This window comes from Podarcis cretensis, assembly GCF_951804945.1.
Source record: "Podarcis cretensis genome assembly, chromosome: 2".
Lineage (NCBI taxonomy): Eukaryota > Metazoa > Chordata > Lepidosauria > Squamata > Lacertidae > Podarcis > Podarcis cretensis.
The window spans coordinates 127,619,489-127,639,507 of record NC_137171.1 but is presented as its reverse complement, the minus strand read 5'-3'; the positions used below and the strand labels follow the sequence as shown (position 1 = coordinate 127,639,507).

Genomic DNA, 20,019 nt, shown 5'->3' with positions numbered 1-20,019 from the left:
GGGGCGTCTAGTCCACCCCGTGCCAGGCAGGAATCTCAGCTCCAGCATCTCTGACGGAGGGACCCCCACTCTCTGCAGAAACCTCCCTTCCCCATGTCCTCATTGTTGTCTTTCAGCTCGCCTTGGGTCCGGAGGCAGAGAGGAGAGGGGAGGGAGAGGGGCCCCCGTCCTCCAGAGCAATAGACCCCCCCTCCCCAGTCGCAGCTGCCCCTCTCCTGCACCAGAGCTGCCTGGGTCTCTCCTAACTGGGAACCTCCCCTCTCACGCCCCCTGGGGTGCATTGGGAGAAGGGAGAATTTCAGGGCTGCATGCGGTAACCCCCAAGTTGGGGGGCAGAGGGTCCTGCCCCCTTCCTCTCTGCCAACCAGGGAGGGGCGTGAGTTTGCAGGAGCTCTACTCAACATTTAGGTCCAGATGCTGCTTGCCCCCTTGGGGAGGGGTCTTGGGGTCGGGGAGAAAGGAGCATCCAATAATCCCCATTCTGATGGAGAGAAGTCGGGGGGGGGGGCAAAAAATCCAACCCACCTTGTGAGGGAGAGGGATCCAGAAGGATCCTGCGCTCCTCACCCAAGCCTTTCTCCTTGCGCCCAGAGCCCTGTGCAGTTTCGGCCTGGGAGGGAGTGTGCATGTGAGTGTGAGCAAGCCCTGAGTAAGGCATCTGAGGCCACGCAGCTCTCCTTCTCCACAAGGCTGAGATTTGCTGGAGCCGTTCGTGCCTTGCCTTGCAGAAGCTGGTCAGTGGCTTGGGGCCAGTCCTGGATCCTTTGCGGTCCATGGGCTTCGGCTGATTGCATTATTACGAGCACTGTTCCACAGCATTTGATATTTTCATTTGCATACATTCATTCGAAATAAGATGGGTTGATGAAGCTATTCTATATCCTCCCACCACGCTGACAAAGAATTCTACGAAACGGGAGTCAATATCCGGAATCACTGTAGTGTTGGACAACATATTTGCTGAATGCACAAAGCTTCACAGCTTGTCTTTCATTGTACAAAGTCTGGTACCTTGCTTCCATTAAAGATTTTCAGAGACTTTGAGACTAAAGATTTCATTTTGTACTTGTTATGGTTTGAAGGAAATCTTTTTTTATTATTATTATTTTTTTGCGTATGTACATGGTCATTGTGTTGCCTAGACTTTACTGACGTGCCCCTATCTGGGCAAGGAGAGGGGGACTTCTGTAGTATCTGCTCTGGCAACCTCTAGGTTAGACTACTGCTATGCCTAACACAGAGGTTTGTCTCCAAAGGCGGTGCAGAAACTTCATCTGGTGCAGAATTCAGAGGCCAGGCTGCTCCCTGGGGCAATATGGCTTATTGAAGATATTCCACCGATCCTGGCCTGACTGCGCTGGCTGCCAACCAGTTTGTGGGTCCAGGACAAAGGGCTGCTTTTGACCTCTAAAGGCTTTAGGAATATATGTGAAATACTGGCAAAAAGTTTCCTCTGGTCAAGATCTGGTCCTCTGTCCCCATGGCCTGGGGAAATGTGTCAGACTCTGCCCCTGGGGGAAGGCCTGTTGTTCTGAATCTCAGCTCCAGCTTAATCTTCCTCCTTGTGTCTGATGTGTGCAAATGAAGACTGGATCTGGCCAGGGGTGCCCCTTTTTCTGGCAAAATGCAGGGCAGTGTGGTTGGGGGGGGGGCGTTATTTTCTGTTGCCTATTGGGGGTACCTTGTGTTGTTATGAATGGGGGAAGGGCAGATCCCCCCAAATTCTCAGTTTAGCAAATGGGATAATTCCGCTAATATTCGCTAATATTCAGAGTATTAAGGGGAGGCACCAAACGCAGCTGCATTACGTTTAGGGCAACCAGCCCAGAGGGCCTGACAGCCAAGCCACGGAAACCACCAAGGGAGGTTGCCATGGTTACGGTGGGTGGGAGAGGCCATGTCAGCTTCTCTGCTGGGTTGTCAAAGGACAAGAGCTTTGTGCCCATCCTTGCTCACAGATTATTCCAGATCTCTGAAAATTAAATTAGGAAACACCGATTGCTGTGCCTACATATTTAATGTTGCCTATAGAATAACGAAATTGGTGTTGTTTGAACAGTTGAATCCCGCCCCCTTAAATTCCTATTACCATCAACTCTGATTAAGACCAATTTATAGTATAAAGGTAAAGGTACCCCTGACCGTTAGGTCCAGTCAGGGACTCTGGGGTTGCGCACTCATCTCGCTCTATAGGCCAAGGGAGCCGGCGTTTGTCCGCAGACAGTTTTTCTGGGTCACGTGGCCAGCATGACAAAGCTGCTTTTGGCGAACCAGAGCAGCACACGGAAATGCCGTTTACCTTCCCACCGGAGTGGTACCTATTTATCTACTCACACTTTGATGTGCTTTTGAACTGCTAGGTTGGCAGGAGCAGGGACCGAGCAACGGGAGCTCAGCCCGTCGCAGGGATTCGAAACACCGACCTTCTAATCGGCAAGCCCTAGGCTCTGTGGTTTAGACCACAGCACCACCCATGTCCCTACAGTATATCCTGAGATATTTGCTAAGAACATCTAGATTTGGCCTTAATATTTGAAGAGTAATGTGAGGTTTTGTGATAAACAAAACAATGTCATCTGTGAATGTTACCAATGTGTATTTGAGTCACTTAAACCAAAGATTTCATTATGCTGCCTGGCAATAAACGTCAGGGGTTCCCACGAGATATTTAAAAGTAAAGGCGAAAGTGGGCAGACTTGTCTAGTGTCTCTGGGTGGTACAAAAGGGGCAGACATTTTGCTGTTGGTCACCACTCTACAAGATGAGAAGGGCGAATTCTATGCATATTCTGTGTTAAGAGACCAATATGAAAACACTGACGTGCTGGATTTAGAAGGTTTTAACAATGTATTTGGGTGGCATGCATATCTGTGGTATGACAAGGTTAAAGCACATAAAGCGTTCAAAAACCATATTGTCAGAAAAGCACTGTTCAATGTTTGGATAATATATAAGGACTTGCTTGAAAATAAAACTCCAAGGTGGTTGTCACCAATGGAAGCAAAAGCTCAGAAAAAGCTCAATATGGAGGCCACTCTAGAAGATGAGAAGGGCGAATTCTACGCGTATTCCGTGTTAAGAGACCAGTATGAATAACCTTTAACTGCTCAATGACAATATCTTCAGAGAAGGCACGTGGGGAATGGTTCTTTACAGACCAGCAGCTTTTACAGCCACAGAGACCCCAGAGGTATGAAATCAGTTGATTTGTGTTACGAAAGAAGACCCTCTGTTGCCTTGTGTAAATGTTTATTATAGCAAACCAGTTTTATACATAGTTCATAAAGGAGAAATGAAATAAAGAGTGGGATATGCCAATCTTGACGAAATAATGGGAAACTGTGTTATCTCTGGCCCTCAAGTAAAGCACATAAAAGAATAAAAGAATATTTAGAACTTAGTGGGCTCCATTGCGCATATTTGTGAAAGGACCATCTAAGACATCTAGGTGCTGGAGATACAACAGAGATAATGCTTCTCTGAAACACAGGTTTGAACAATGTTGCCCATTGATAAAGTTTTGGCAGAAGGTAATAGAGATGATCAACACAACTGTAAGGAATAACCCTAGATTTGCAGAGGAAAACATCATTTTCAATTATATCCCCAAAACATGGATTCTAATTAAGGGACAATACGAACAAACTCTCTGCACTCATACTATGGCAAAAGGACAGGTATAGATGAACTGGAAAAATAAAAATGAGGCTCTCTTCCACAATTGGATTGAAGATATGTACAAACTCGCTACACGTGAACAAGTCGTGTATAAATGTAGACTTCCGATGGCCCAATGCTATCTAGAACCATATTAAGGGCTGCTTAACTACAAAAACATTTTTTTTTTTTGAATTTATACTTTTTTGTTATTCTGTTTTGTTTTCTACATGGGTATTGTTTTTCTTTTGTGTGTGTCTTTGTGCACCTGTAATTATGCACTTCTGAACTTTCAAGAAAGAATATAAAGCTTTTTCTAAAAAAAGAAAAAGAAAAAAGCTTTCTCCCCTCGGCAAGTTCCTTGATGGGCTGTGAGACTGAGCCTCTGACTGAAGCCCACAGGCTTCTCCCTCCCTTTCACATTCCAAGCACTGAAACGGTTTCCCCCCCACATTGACTACTGTGCCTTTAATAAAGCCCTTCCCACATTTCAAGCACTAAAATACAACACATTGGACAGGAGACAGGGGTAAAAACTTAACTATACAAAATACATTCTGGAAGTTTACATCAATAATCAAATACAGTGGTACCTCTGGATGCGAACGGGATCTGTTCCGGAGCCCCGTTCGCATTCCTGAAGCGAACGCAACTCGCGTCTGCGGGTCGTGATTTGCCGCGTCTGCACATGTGCGAGCTGCGAAGTTCCGTTACTTCTGGGTCGCCGCGGAGCGTAACCTGAAGCATATTTATCCCGAGGCATGACTGTAATAGATCTTACTCTAATTGCCCCTGCTAAAAAAATTGCAGTTTTTGCTGTCACCTGGTTATCTTGATCTGCTCCAAGAAAGGAGACAGTAGCGATGGTTGAGTGACCCGTCACGGGCAGTAACAGAGGGGCAATAACCTCATTCCTCAAATCTTTACAAAGAATGCAAGCCAGAAGCGCATGAGCTACTGATTCAATACTGCCATCTCCACAGGGACACCACCATTTTCCCAGCGCAATTTTTTGAAACAGATCCTAAAGCACAGCTGAAGGCTGTACAGTCAAGCCTTGGGTTACAGACACTTCAGATTGCGTTTTTTCGGGTTGCGGACCGACAAAAACCGGAAGTCCCGGAACGGGTTACTTCCAAGCGCAATGAAGAATTTGGAACACAGAATGGTTCAGGGGGGGAAATTGCCTTAGAAACATAGACTGAACAGCTTCTATAAATCCGAGCCCCATATAATAACTGTGCTAGGGGTTTGGCTTTAAACACTTCAAGGGCTGATGGTGTGTGATTGCCACCTTTTGTATGGAAAAAGCATTACAGAATTTTGGCGCTTCGAGACACATTTCTGATGTGCTCCCCTCCTGACCCTATTGACTGAAAAACAAGGCAGAGGTATTTAAAGACTTTAACTTGTTCGATCAACTTATTATCAATATACCATCTATGGGCCCTATCATTTCTTGAAACTTTAGTTTTCTTGCAATACACAGCCAGCTGTTCTCTTTGGCAGTATCCTGAGAATGCCCTCATCCATCTTTTTAGGCCTACTCTTGTTCTAGATAGAAGTACCGCATCATCTCTATATAATAATATAGAAATGGTTTTTGTGGCCAATGTAGAGGCATGATCCTCTGGAGATGTTAAACTCTGGACAATATTATTTATATATAAATTAAATATATAAATTTAACAAACCTTAACTGCCTTTGTGGCTGGTACGGATCCCGTGAGCTGCCCATTTGTAGAGCAACACACTTTCAGCACAGCGTTTTTATACAGACGTTAAATCAATAACAATAATCTTCTATCTATACCAGATGAGTTCAACTAATCCCAGTCTTACTCAAGTGATTGAATCGAATGCAGCTTTCAGATCAATGAAAGCTGCATATAGCACACCACTTGGTTTCTTAACATACTTATCTATAAAATAGGCTAGTACAAAGCAATGGTCTATAGCGGATCTGCCTTATCTAATTCCTGCTTGTTCTTCGGCAAAAATAGCTCCCATCAGGTTATCTAATCAACTATCTTACTGTAAAGATGCTTTGCATATAATTTGCTAATTGCAGGTAGCAAACAAATTGGTCTATAACTAGCCAGATCGGGTGGAAGGCCCTTTTTGAATAAAGGGATGACTGCAGCCGTGGCCCCGACTTCAGGAAATAACCTGGATGAATCAATAAATGAGAATACTACTGCCAGCAGGGAGACCCACCAGCCGACGTTAGATTTCAACAGTTCTGGGGCCAAATAGTCTATGCCGGGTGCTTTATTATTTTTTAACTGTGAAGTAAGGTACTTGACCTCGATTATAGATACTGGAGGCCAGTATGGAAAGTTTTCCAAAGATTCTGTTATTTGGTTGACCTCATCATCCTGCCCACGATAGAGTGAATGAGGATATTGGATCCCTTCATTGGGTCCGATAGTACATACTGGAACATTGCAAGCATTCTCAAGCAGGCCTGATATTATACTCCAGAAGAGGGAGGTGACCTTATTATGAGAGACCTTTATTGAGATAGGCCAAGCATGTTTTTCTGCTGTTTTTTTCTCCATCTTAGCAGACGTTTCAAGCACTGGTATCCTTCCCCAGTATGATTTTTTTAAAAGGAGAGTGAGACTTCTCCTGAGATTGAAGCTGTTTCCACATCACTAGCATTTAACTGGCTGCTCCCCATGTGACTTGCTTCATGGAAACTGAGACTTTCCTTCCGACTGAAGCTCTTCCCACATTCGAAGCACTGAAACGGTTTTTGCCCGGTATGAATCCTCTGGTGAGAAGTGAGATGGGTGCTCTGACTGAAGCTCTTTCCACATTCCAAGCACTGATAGGGTTTCTGCCCTGTATGAATTCTTTGGTGCAGCATGAGACCAGTACTCTGTGTGAAGCTCTTCCCACAAATTTGGCATTGAAATGGTTTCTCCCCGCTGTGAATTCTTTCATGGGTAGTCAGATTGCTCCTATCACGGAAGGTCTTCCCACATTCCAAGCACTGATAGGGTTTCTCCCCTGTATGAATTCTTTGATGAGCAGTGAGTTGGTTGTTCCGAGTGAAACTCTTTCCACATTCCAAGCACTCATACGGTTTCTCCCCTGTATGAGTTATTTGATGGAGAATGAGACCTGTGCTCTGTGAGAAGCTCTTTCCGCACTCTTGACATGGAAATGGTTTCTCCCCTGTATGAATTCTCTGATGGGAAGCGAGACAGGTGCTTTGACGGAAGCATCTTCCACATTCCAAGCACTGGTACGGTTTCTCCCCTGTATGAATTCTTTGATGGAGCACGAGACTAGTGCTCTGCGTGAAGCTCTTTCCGCACTCTTGGCAGTGAAATGGTTTCTGCCCTGTATGGATTCTCTGATGGGAAGCAAGATTCACCCTCTGACTAAAGCTCTTTCCACATTCCAAGCAGGGAAATGGTTTCTGCCCTGTGTGAGTTCTCTGATGGGAAGTGAGATTCACCCTCCGACTGAAGTTCTTTCCACAGTCCAAGCAGTGATACGGTTTCTCCCCTGTATGAATTCTCTCATGGGAAGTGAGCTGGTCCTTCCGACTGAAGCTCTTTCCACATTCCAAGCATTGGTACGGTTTCTCCCCTGTATGAATTCTTTGATGGAGCATGAGACTAGTGCTCTGTGTGAAGCTCTTTCCGCACTCTTGGCAGTGAAATGGTTTCTGCCCTGTATGAATTCTCTGATGGGAAGTGAGATCGCCCCTCTGGCGAAAGCTCTTTCCACATTCCAAGCACTGGTATGGTTTGTGGCCCGTATGAATTCTTTGATGGGAAGTGAGACTTTCCTTCCAGCTGAAGTTTTTCCCACATTCCAAGCACTGATAGGGTTTCTCCCCAGTATGAATTCTCTGATGGGAAGTGAGAGCAGAACTACGAATGAAGCTCCTCCCACATTCTAAGCACTGATAGGGTCTCACCCCTGTATGAATTTTTTCATGGGAAACAAGGTGGTCCTTCCGACTGAAGCTCTTCCCACATGTCAAGCACAGATATGGCTTCTCCCCCTTTTGCGTTCTGTCATGTGACGAGAGACCATCCTGCCAAATGAAGCTATTTATGCATTCGTCGTATTGATAGAGAAATCCAATGGGATTTATGTCCTGGGAAGCAGAATATGAGCTCTGGCTGAAGTTCTCTTCACATTCCATGTATGTATATGGCTCATCCACTGTGTAGATTTCGTCAATCTCCCTTTCCAATTCATCACCACCTACAACAAAAAGACAAAGGGGAGGAAAGAGTAGACTCAACAGGTGATCAAGAGGACTAGAGAAGAAAATCTAAGGTTAAGGTTTTACTGTTTAGGAATATGTCTGGAATTTTTTCTTTACATTCATTTTTTGATATGTTTGTTTATTGAAAGAAGTATTGAAATAAATTACAATTAAATGATGAATGTAAAATATATTTCTTGGACTGTAAATGAATTGAACAATAAGATGAAAAGAAACAAAATAGAGCACATATTAATGGGAGAAAGGGGACATTATTTGTTTGCAAGAAACACACGTTGCCAGAAAACATAAAAGAGTCTTAATAAAAAACTGGGTTCAGCATTTATCTCATCAGACAGGATAAAAAAAGAGGAGTGATAATATATACAAACCCTAGATTATTTGAGAAAATGCTAGATTATAGTAATTTTAAAAAACTGTATTACTGGGAGATCTGTATGGAGTACCCTCATTAGAGTTAGATAAAATGACTAGAGAAAAAAGAACCAAATAAGAAATACTTCCAATAACTATTTTTCAGTTAGTAGAAAACTTTGATTTACAGGATATATGGAGGAGCAAAGACCCCAAAGAGAAAGAATTTACGCATTATTCAGATCCAAAAAAATCTGCGGGCAGAAGTGATGTGATATGGGTGTCTAGTAGCCTAATGTTGAAACCCCCCCCCCCGAAATTCGACTTAGATTAATCTCAGACCATAATCCAGTTATTTTGGACTGAGAGGTGGAAGGAAAACAAGACAAAGATGGAGAAGGAATGAAAACATCCTGAATGATAAAGGGATACTGAAAAAAGCGCAAAGCACCCTAAAATAATTTTTTGAAATCAGTATAAGTGAATAAATTGATCTAAATACAGTGAGGGATACAGGAAAGGCAGTAATGAGGAGTTTTTTTATACAACAAAAGCATTCAGAGGAAAACTAAAGAAAAGAAAATGGAGCAAATTAAGAAAGAGATTAGCACTAATGAGAAAGAACTGTTGAAAAACAAAAAAATGAGACGGTGAAACAAAATATCAAAATGCTACAAACACAACTTTCTATACTCATAAATCAAGAAACTGAACAAAAGATTAAATAATTAAAACAGAAGAAAATTTAATTCGCCAATAAACCAGGAAGACTGCTTGCATGGTAACTAAAAAAGAAACAAAAAGAATGGATTATAGAGAAGCTGGAAGAAAAAGGGAAGGTTATTGATGACCCAGAAGCAATAAATAAAAAATTAAAAAGTTATTTCAAAAAATTATATCAAACAGAAGAAGAAGACAGTGATAAAATAGAATGTAAATTTCCAAGGATTATAAGTGACAAAATTGAATGTTTAAATTCTCCAATAACAATGATGGAAATCCATCAAGTGATAAGGAAGGCGTAACCAGGGAAGTCTCCCGGACCAGATGGACTGCCGGCATGCTATTACAAAAAGATTAGAAGATTCACTTGCAATACCGTTAAAAGCAGTTAAGAACAAGATGTTAAAAGAAGGAAAAGGACCAGAATCATGGTAAGAAGCATTAATATATTGGAGTACTTAGAAATGACACCAGACAAGCAGACAATCTTGATGTTTGTTGATGCGGAGAAATATATCTTGGAAATGTATGAAAAAAACCATAAAGATGATGGGATTAGGAGAAGCACAGAGGTAATTTATCAAAATCAGACAGCAAAATTGATAATAAACAATGAAATATCTGACCGCTTCAATATAAAGAAGGGAACCAGACACGGTTGCCCATTAACCCCACTGCTATTTATCCTAGTTCTGGAAATATGGGCAATGACAATTAGAGAAAATTCAGAGATAAAAGGAATAAGAGTAAGAAATAAAGCCTTTAAATTAAAAGCCTATGCAAATGATTTAGTAAAAACAACAGGAGACCCATTTGAAAGTTTACCAAAAATTCTAGAAAGAATCCACGGATTCGACCAGGCAGCAGGATTTAAATTGAATACAGACAAAACTAAATTGTTGGCTAAAAATACGGAGGCGCAAGACAAATTACAACTGCAGTCATCATCTAGTCTATCAATTGTGGGGGGGGGGGAATAAATATTTAGGAATTTGGATCACTGTGAAAAACATAAATTTATACAATGATAATTACATAAGACTTGGAAAGAGATAAACAAAATTATTAATATGGAAAAGACTGAATCTCTCATTTTCGGGGAGAATCTCCACAATTAAAATGAATGTGCTGCCCAAAATGTTGTTCCTATTTTAGGCAATCCCAGTGATAGGCGGGGCAGGAAGCTTCAAAGAATGGAAGAGAGACTTATCAAACTTCATCTGGCAGGACATAAGGCCCAGAATAAAACAAGTTACTTACAGATATTAAAGAAAGAGTTGGTTTTGCCCTGCCAGATTAGAAGATTTATTATGAGGCATCATGTCTATGCTGGTTAAAAGAATGGTTAATTTTGCAAATTATGGAATTATTGGATTGGGAAGGACTGGACAACAGATTTGGGTATCACGCCTATTCATGTTACGGAAAGGTGAAGGTTCACAGAGGTTTTCTGAACTGTATAATAAGGAAAGCATACACAGTATGCGATAAATACAAAGGCCTATTGGAACAGAAAACCCTCTGGTGGCTTTCATCATTAGAAGCCATAAGGAAAAGAATTGGGCAACCTATAAATAATTATTGGAAGAGGAGGGAAATCAATTGAAGTTAAATAAATTTGAAGAAATTAGGCATTATGTGACAGACTGAGGCATCTAATCATAAGCCTGCATTTTTATTGAGGCCTAATCAGGGCCTGTATTTTAAAATGAGCTTAAAGATTTTCAAATGTTCATGCCAGGCAGAAGACCAGCTGCCTAAGACCTTGGCAAAATGTTTTTCCTCCTAGACAAGGGGGCCCCCTGATTTATAGCAGAAAACAATTCTCAAAGTCAAAGGGAATTACAGGCTGACAGCCAAGGTTACACTGACCCTACATATTACAGAAGATAAAAAAGCAGAGAAAAACATAATTAAGAGTGGGTAAATAGTAAAATAAAACCATGTGCCTCCCATTCAACTTGAGCCATATTTTCCTAAGGTTCAAAGGTCAAGAGCAATGGAAAAGCATCTAGCTGGCAGAAAGGAAGAGAGTATTTTGGGAAGACTTTTTCTAAAGTTGTTTCTTTCTTAAACTGAGATCCTTTTAAGATTTCTTTTCCTTTTAAAAGGTTATTTATGTTATGTATTAAATATATTGGCTTAAATGTAATTATGCAAAGGAATTAGAAGCTAAGAAATGTTAAATCCTTATGCTAGATTCTTATTTCATATAGTTGGAAGAGATCACAGGGGCCATCAGCCACCAGCCCAGCCCCCCCTGCCAAGCAGGAAACATCATTAGAGCACTGGTTGTCAGGCCTTTGTTTAAAAGACCTTTAAGAGAAGGAGATCTTTCAATGATGATCCTTGACATCTGTTTAAGATAAAAATTTAAGATTAACCATCTGTTTTGGAGGGCAATAGGGCGAGGTGAGCTGGTAATTAAGGTTCCTTGTTGAGACACATTTAAGATATATTACTACTTATTTGTCATTTATAGATAGAAGAATATACAGCTTTTTGTTTCCCATAAAAGGCAAAAAGGAAATGGGTGTATCTTTTGTGATTGGTTCTAGCAAACAGCCAATAGGAATTTCAACCAGGCTGATTGGACAGAGGCAGCCACAGGAGGAGCAAGGGGGCTGGATTAAGGAAATATAAGTGCTGGCCAGAATGGCAGGAGGCCAGGCCAGAGCTTGGTAACCATATACCACTGTGCCTCATATTTATTTGTCTGACAAATAAATTATTATTTTAATTTCTCTATTGCTGCGTTGAATATTTCATTCAAGCAGGGTGCTACAAGACTGGCTTCAATGTTATCAATTGAATGAAACTTTTTTTATTTTTTGGTATTATTAATATTTAGTTTTAAGGGCTTTAATACAATAAACCATTTCCCCCACTCTCTTTTTCATTTTTAAAAGTGTTATTTTCAGGAAGGGGGGGCGGGGAAAGGGATAATACGTTTTGCTTCTCGGTCTGTGTGTATGTGTGTGTCTGAATGAAACTTTCAAATTAGATAAGAAAAATGGATTCACAACAGAAAATTCAAAGCTAGAAAAATAATTAATACAAAATAGAAGCAAATGTATGATCTAAAATGTATAGATTATTACTTGATTGGGAAGTAAAAGACGAAGAGCTAAAAAAAGTCATGATTAAATGGGCAAATGATTTTGGGCATACAATACAGATGGACGCATGGGAAAATGTGTGGATCAGGGATTTAAAATTCACAGCGTGCTACACACTAAAAGAAAATATTATGAAAATGTTTTACAGATGGTATTTAATACCTAGTAAACTAGCAAAGTTGTACAAAACAATTCTAATAAATGTTGGAGGTGTAAACAGATAGAAGGAACAATGTTACAAATGTGGTGGGGATGTAAGAAAATTAGGAACTTTTAGGGTAGTATTTATGAAGAATGTTCAAACAAACTTTTGTCAAAAAGCCCGAAGCATTTCTCCTGTGGGCTTTTCAACCAGGAGGGAGAAGGGACTGAAACGGCCAGTCAGTCCCTTCTCCCTCCTCGAGGAAAAGCCCCCAAGAGTGGCGCGCTCTTTAAAGGGTGCGTGGCTCCTGCGGGCTTTTCTAGGAGGTGGGGGAATTCCCCCCCCTCGTAGGAAAGCCAGCAGAAGCCGCGGAGCCGGGCTGGAGAGTAGCGGGAAGGCGTTGCGCGCCTTCCCACTGCCCCCCATCCTCTGGGGCTGGCGATGGGGGAAGCGCTGCTTTCCCCACCGCCAGCCTCAAAGAGCAGACTCTCCTGGCTTCAGCGGAAGCAACGCGAAATCTCCGGAGCGCAGGCTTCGCGTTGCTATCGCTGAAGCCAAGGAGCCTGCATTCACCCCATAAGACGCACACTACCAGACTTTTAGAAGACACCTGAAGGCTTCTTCGTGACCAGAAAGAAGAGGAGTTTCAAGAGGACTGGAGGAAATTCAAGGACTATTTGAACAAATATTGTAATATAAAAAATGAGAATTTACTTGAAAGAAACAAATAGGCCTAGGACAAATTAAGTTATAATTAAATAAATGGGATTCAGAATGTCAAGAAAAGTGAATTAAGATGACTATAATTGGAAATTGTTTTAGTTCAATAATGATAATGGAAAGCTGTTACTTTTAAATTACAAGGAAATTCAGAAGGGAGGGATTTGAGGAAGTCAATCAAGATGTTTAAAAAGTTGGATTTGTGAAGAATTAAGTTTGTTATTATTGTCTATTTGTTTATTGTTCTCCGCCTTTCCCCCCTCCCTTCCCCCCCCCCTTCTTCTCTTTTTCCTTTTCAGTTTTTTTGTATTAATTTGCTTTGTGGTTTATGTTACTATGGTGGAAAATTTAATAAAAAATATTAAAAAATAAAAAAGGCATCTGAAGGCAGCCCTGTTTAGGAAAGCTCTTAATGTTTGATGCATTACTGTATTTTAATATTTTGTTGGAAGCTGCCCAGAGTGCCTGGGGAAGCCCAGCCAGATGGGAAGGGTATAAATTTTGTTGTTGTTGTTCTTGTTATAGCTGGACCATAAAGAAGGCTGATTGTCGAAGAATTGACGCTTTTGAATTGTGGTGCTGGAGGAGACTCTTGAGAGTCCCATGGACTGCAAGAAGATCAAACATCTCCATTCTTAAGGAAATCAGCCCTGAGTGCTCACTGGAAGGACAGATCGTGAAGCTGAGGCTCCAATACTTTGGCCACCTCATGAGAAGAGAAGACTCCCTGGAGAAGACCCTGATGCTGGGAAAGATGGAGGGCACAAGGAGAAGGGGACGACAGAGGACGAGATGGTGGGACAGTGTTCTCGAAGCTACAAACATGAGTATGACCAAACCGCGGGAGGCAGTGGAGGACAGAAGTGCCTGGCGTGCTCTGCTCCAGGGGGTCACAAAGAGGCGGACATGACTAAACAACAACATTATTAAAACGTCAACAGCCCTCCATTCAAGGTGAGCACTGAGTGTATTAGAACCCCTGATGCTGTAGGTGGCGCTTTCATGCTCTGCGCCATCCAAATAGTGGAGGTTTATCATATTGAGATCTGGGCTGAATTTCAAAACTGATCTTATGATCCAGCAGGTTAGTTCAGACCCCCTGGTCATTATTTTAAAAGCCATAACTTCCTGGCCTCATAAAAACTGCTGCTGCGGCTGCTCCTCAGCAAGGACTGGGGTATTTTGGGGGAAATTTGTTTTCTTTTTATGTTTAAATTGTTTAGTTTCATTGTGTAGTTTTTCATGTGTTTTATTTATTTCTATGACTACTTTGTCTAGGTTTGTCATTGCTTTTCTCCCAAGAAGAAGGAGAAAAGCAATGACAAACCTAGACAGCATCTTAAAAAGCAGAGACATCACCTTGCCAACAAAGGTCCGTATAGTTCAAGCTCTGGTTTTCCCAGTAGTGATGTATGGAAGTGAGAGCTGGACTATCAAGAAGGCTGACGCTGAAGAATGGATGCTTTTGAATTCTGGTGCTGGAGGAGACTCTTGAGAGTCCCATGGACTGCAAGAAGATCAAACCTCTCCATTCTGAAGGAAATCAGCCCTGAGTGCTCACTGGAAGGACAGATCGTGAAGCTGAGGCTCCAAGACTTTGGCCACCTCATGAGAAGAGAAGACTCCCTGGAAAAGACTCTGATGTTGGGAAAGATGGAGGGCACAAGGAGAAGGGGACGACGGAGGAAGAGATGGTGGGACAGTGTTCTCGAAGCTACCAGCATGAGTCTGACCAAACTGCGGGAGGCAGTGGAAGAAAGGAGTCCTGGCGTGCTCTGGTCCAGGGGGTCACGAAGAGCCAGACACGACTAAACGAGTAAACAACAACATGACTACTTTGATATATTTGTAATTATGCAAATCTTTTCTTATTGTAAGCCACCTGGAGCATTGTTTTAACTGTGGAAAGGCAGCATGATAACTGGAGGAAGAATATTCACAGAGTAAACAGAGTAAATCCCTCCATTCAGGGTTCATGGTGGGGATGTTAGAATCCCAGATGCTTATTGAACTGCATCAAAATATTGGCGGTTTATCACATAGAGATACACATGGAATTTCAAAACAGATATTATGATCCAGCGGGAAGCCTTACGGAGAGAGTCCAGGATGTCACGATTCTCATCCATGACCTCCGTATGCAGAGCTCTCTGGTCAGGGTCCAGCAACTCCCATTCCTCGTCTGTGAAATGGACAGCGACATCTTCAAAGCTCACCGGACCCTGAAAGAAGAAGAAAAAAGGTCTCCTATTAGGCAGCGTAAGGATGATCTGCTAGACATTGTTTTCTGCCTGTTAATTGCTCTCTTGTTTTGATGGGATTGTATTGCTGTACGTTTCAATTACGGGAGTTTAAGGTGACGTTTTCTCTTCCTTTTAATGATGGGTCTTAATCTTTGGGCAAAGGGTGGAACTCCACACGGTGTTCTTCAAATCATTCTGTCTGCTCAAGCGTTCCCGTTTGGGAGACGGAAAGACCCCTTCTCTACTCTCCCGGTGAGTTTCTTTGGAGGTCTTTAAGCAGAGGCTTGACAACCATATGTCAGGAGTGCTCTGATGGTGTTTCCTGCTTGGCAGGGGGTTGGACTCGATGGCCCTTGTGGTCTCTTCCAACTCTATGATTCTATGATTTTATGGTGCACCACCTGATGCCCTAAAGACGACTCCAAGGAGCGCATGAGAGCCCAGGGAGGGGGAGGAGAGTGCAGAAAGCCCCACTGTGCAACTGATGGGGCTGGTGAAGTGAATCATGGCTGCTGTTTTCTATGGTTTGTCAACTGCCTCGTGTTAGTATTTCTAATGTTATGTCACTGGGAATGCATTTTGCAGAGAATCAGTGATACCTCTGGTTAAGAACTTAATTCGTTCTGGAGGTCCTTTCTTTTTTAAAATATTTCTTTATTGGTTTTCACATATTGCATTACAATAGAGATGTACCAAATCCAACACCATTTCCTCCCCATCCCCCCCCATACATTTATATTTATATTATTTCCTCAATCCATCATATAATTCTTTTCTCCCCCCTCCCACTTCCTTCCGCCCCCACTCAATTTCCTCCATGTTATATAATTTACAATAATCTTTGCATTCTACAGTCTTCTCAAGTTATCTATATATTCTCATTATCTTTCCTTCCATCCAGTACTTCACATTTTAATCTAGGCATATTAGCATATCTTCTTTTGAGCAAGATTTTGCCATATATTCATCAAAACATTTCCACTCCTTTTTTAAATTTCTGATACGACTGATAGAAAGTTATTATAGAAAGTTGCTGAACAACTCCAGGCACGCCTGTAAGAAGCGGACCATTTGGATCCCTTCCAGTCGGGATTCAGGCCTCATCATGGGACTGAAACTGCCTTGGTCGCACTGGTTGATGATCTCCGGCGAGCTAGGGACAAGGGTGAGAGCTGTTTCCTAGTTCTGCTGGATCTCTCAGCGGCGTTTGATACCATCGACCATAACATCCTTCTGGACCGTCTAGAGGGGCTGGGAGCTGGGGGCACTGTCATACAGTGGTTCCGCTCCTTCCTCCTGGGCCGTGTTCAGAAAGTGGCGGTGGGGGATGAGTGTTCAGACCCCTGGGTTCTCACTTGTGGGGTGCCTCAGGGTTCTGTCCTCTCCCCCATGCTTTTCAACATTTACATGCAGCCGCTGGGAGAGATCATCAGGAGGTTTGGGCTGGGTTATCATCAGTATGCGGATGATACCCAGCTCTACCTCTCTTTTAAATCAGAACCAGTGGGGGCGGTGAAGGTCCTGTGTGAGTGTCTGGAGGCGGTTGGAGGATGGATGGCGGCTAACAGATTGAGGTTGAATCCTGACAAGACAGAAGTGCTGTTTTTGGGGGACAGGAGGCGGGCAGGTGTGGAGGATTCCCTGGTCCTGAATGGGGTAACTGTGCCCCTGAAGGACCAGGTGCGCAGCCTGGGAGTCATTTTGGACTCACAGCTGTCCATGGAGGCACAGGTCAAATCTGTGTCCAGGGCAGCTGTTTACCAGCTCCATCTGGTACGTAGGCTGAGACCCTATCTGCCTGCCTGCAGACTGTCTCGCCAGAGTGGTGCATGCTCTGGTTATCTCCCGCTTGGACTACTGCAATGCGCTCTACGCTTGAAGGTGACCTGGAAACTACAACTAATTCAGAATGTGGCAGCTAGATTGGTGACTGGGGGCGGCCGCTGAGACCGGTCTTGAAAGACCTACATTGGCTCCCAGTACGTTTCCGAGCACAATTCAAAGTGTTGGTGCTGACCTTTAAAGCCCTAAACGGCCGTGGCCCAGTAGACCTGAAGGAGCGTCTCCACCTCCCTGGACACTGAGGTCCAGCTCTGAGGGCCTTCTGGTGGTTCCCTCCCTGCGAGAAGCCAAGTTACAGGGAACCAGGCAGAGGGCCTTCTCGGTGGTGGCACCTGCCCTGTGGAACACCCTCCCTTCAGATGTGAAGGAAATAAGCAGCTACCTTATTTTTAAAAGACATCTGAAGACAGCCCTGTTGAGGGAAGTTTTTAATATTTTATGCTGTATTGTTTTTAACACTCGATTGGGAGCTGCCCAGAGTAGCTGGGGAAACTCAGCCGGATGGGTGGGGTATAAATAATAAATTATTATTATATTATAACAACACCTGGCTGACATGTTGTCACTAGGAAGCATCCCAGACCCTCCATCTCCCAGAACCTGGTGAGCCTTAAAAGTAGGAGAGCAAAGAGCTCAAAGACGGAAGGCACATAGCAGAACCCGTAGAAGTGAAGAATGAGAAAGTGGGAGATACACTTGGGACAATGCCATTATCCAGGAGGCTGGGTTCTATAGCCTCTCTCTGCAAGGACTGTAAGAAACTTTCCCTTGTCTTTATTCTTTCTTGAGCAACCAGCCAGGAACCACTGACAGCATCCTGACGCCCTCGGCCTCTCCACAAGTCTCCTTCCCCCTACCTACTCCCTACGGGACCCCCTCTCCTGGTATGCCCCATGGAGGACCTTAAGGTCCACAAATAACAACACTTTGGAGGTCCCAAGCCTCAAGGAGGTTAGACTGGTCTCAACTAGGGCCAGGGACTTTTCAGCACTTTGGCTTGGACTCATTCTCACCTTTATGTTCCCCTCCCCTTATGGTCTTGATTTATCAGCTACTTTAAAAGGAGGCTGCATTCTAAATTGCATTTTAACCCGTATTTTAAACTGGGGTTTTCTCCCCTCCCCCCCCATCTTTCCCCATTATGTTTTTACTGTGATTTTATTGGTGTTAGCCACCCTGAGCCTGGCTCTGGCCGGGCAGGGCGGGGTATAATTTTATTTATTTCTTCTTCTTATTACCTGATCTGGTTCCGATTCTGCTGCATCCCCTTCGCCACCATGAAAAGACAGGTGAAGAGGTATTACCAACATCGTTCCCTCACCTGCGAGAGAGAGAAAGAGGCAAGTGAGAGGCCACGATTCCACGCTTCTCTTGGGGGGGGGGTGAAGCAGTGCATCTCTTAGGTGCCTTAGAAAAAGTGTCACCTACAGAGGGCATCTTGGCATTTGTACCCATTTCACATTTTGTTGTGTAAAAATAAACCTCTGAGCTCTTGGCCCTAAATGTCTCCACCCCGCCCCCGCGAAAAGTATGAAAAGAACCCATGGATTAGTTTCAAAATCAACAAAATGTGACCACACACAGAAAAAGCTCCTTCTTCCTTACCCAGTGGCCTCTCTCTGGTGTCCAACGGAGTCCTCTCTGCATCAAAGGAATCGGGGCCCATTTCTGCCAACAGATCCTTTCCCTGAAAGAGCAACACAGATTCAGAACAGAACATGAAGGATTTGAAATAGAACAGAAGAGGCAAAAACTTTAGGATGCTTTCCATTGTTAGAGCATTTTGGAATACTCTCCCTCTTGTTTGGAGCCCCTTGGGAGCATCCAGAGGAAAGTCTCTCTCACCTGCTGCTCTGCCTGCTTCCTCTCCTCTGCCTGACTCAGGAGGAAACCTTCGGCCAGGGCCACCGCCTGGGAACTGGTCTCTGCTCCACATTCCCTCACCCAGCTCTCCATCTCCGGTGGAAGGACAGCCAGGAACTGCTCCAAGATCACCAGGTCCACCATCTCAGCTTTCGTGTGCCTTTCTGGCTTCAGCCACTGATGGTCTAGTTGGTAGAACTGGTGGCAAACTTCTCGGGGTCCTTCGGCCTCCTGGTAGCAGAACTGCTTGACCTGCTGGCTCTGCACATCAGAGCAGAGAGTGTCCTCCTCACCCAGGATCTTCTGCATGGAGTTTTCCCAGAATCCCCCACTGCTCTCAGTTTGGACGGCTTGGCTTCTGCCCGCTTCAGGGCCAGCTGAGTCTTGCTCATCCATCTCTGCTCTTACGAAGTCTCCAAGAGAACAGAAGGAGCCCCTTGGTCTTCTGTCACGTTCTGTCTCTTGAAATCAGAGGTGCTAGCAATTCGGACAAAACAAATCCATTGTTCTGTTATAAAATTGAATCACGGTCAGGAGAAAACATTCCCTAGAACCAGAGCTGAAGCAGACCACAGCCCAGACTCTGAGCTCTTTTTTTTTTAATTAAAAAAAAAAAAAAAAGGACAGAAGGAAGGAAGGAAGAGAAATAAGCTTTTAGCCCTCCCAGAAGGAAAGCAACCAAATTTGTTTCATGGTAATTACGTTGTAGTATGAAGTAAAAAAGGATTTTGAAAGATGGGGGAGAATTAAACTCTCACTGCAAGGAATGATTTATGCAATTAAGACAAACCTTTTGCCGAAACCCGGAAATAACCCGTTCCGGTACTTCTGGGTTTGGTGCAGTGCGCAAGCTGAAGTCGCACAACCCGAAGTGAGTAAAGCTCTGTTTTTGAAAGGGGGTTATAAGAAGATTGATTTCTAAGATGGATAAAAGACTTCTGGAACGGGAAACTAAGTGGTGAAAGCTGCAATGAGATGTGGGACATAATATAAAAATGTCTTCGTGGGAGAAGTTGTGGAAGATGTCTCCTTGTTACACTTCTGAAGCTGATTTATCGATGGTATTTAACACCAAATAAGTTGCCCAAAATGTACAAAGCT

General features: G+C 43.4%; 1 protein-coding gene across 1 annotated transcript; it reads right to left on the bottom strand.

Moving 5' to 3' along the window:
* Nucleotides 1–3,232: 3,232 nt before the first annotated feature.
* On the bottom strand, nucleotides 3,233–19,477 carry LOC307209512 (uncharacterized protein). Its single transcript, XM_079964647.1, has 5 exons — nucleotides 18,901–19,477; nucleotides 18,661–18,742; nucleotides 18,294–18,376; nucleotides 15,066–15,192; nucleotides 3,233–7,887 (listed from the first exon to the last, which is right to left on the bottom strand). The coding sequence occupies exons 1-5, from the start codon at nucleotides 19,312–19,314 to the stop codon at nucleotides 6,266–6,268; spliced, it is 2,328 nt and encodes a 775-aa protein (XP_079820773.1). The 5' UTR covers nucleotides 19,315–19,477; the 3' UTR covers nucleotides 3,233–6,265.
* Nucleotides 19,478–20,019: the final 542 nt, after the last annotated feature.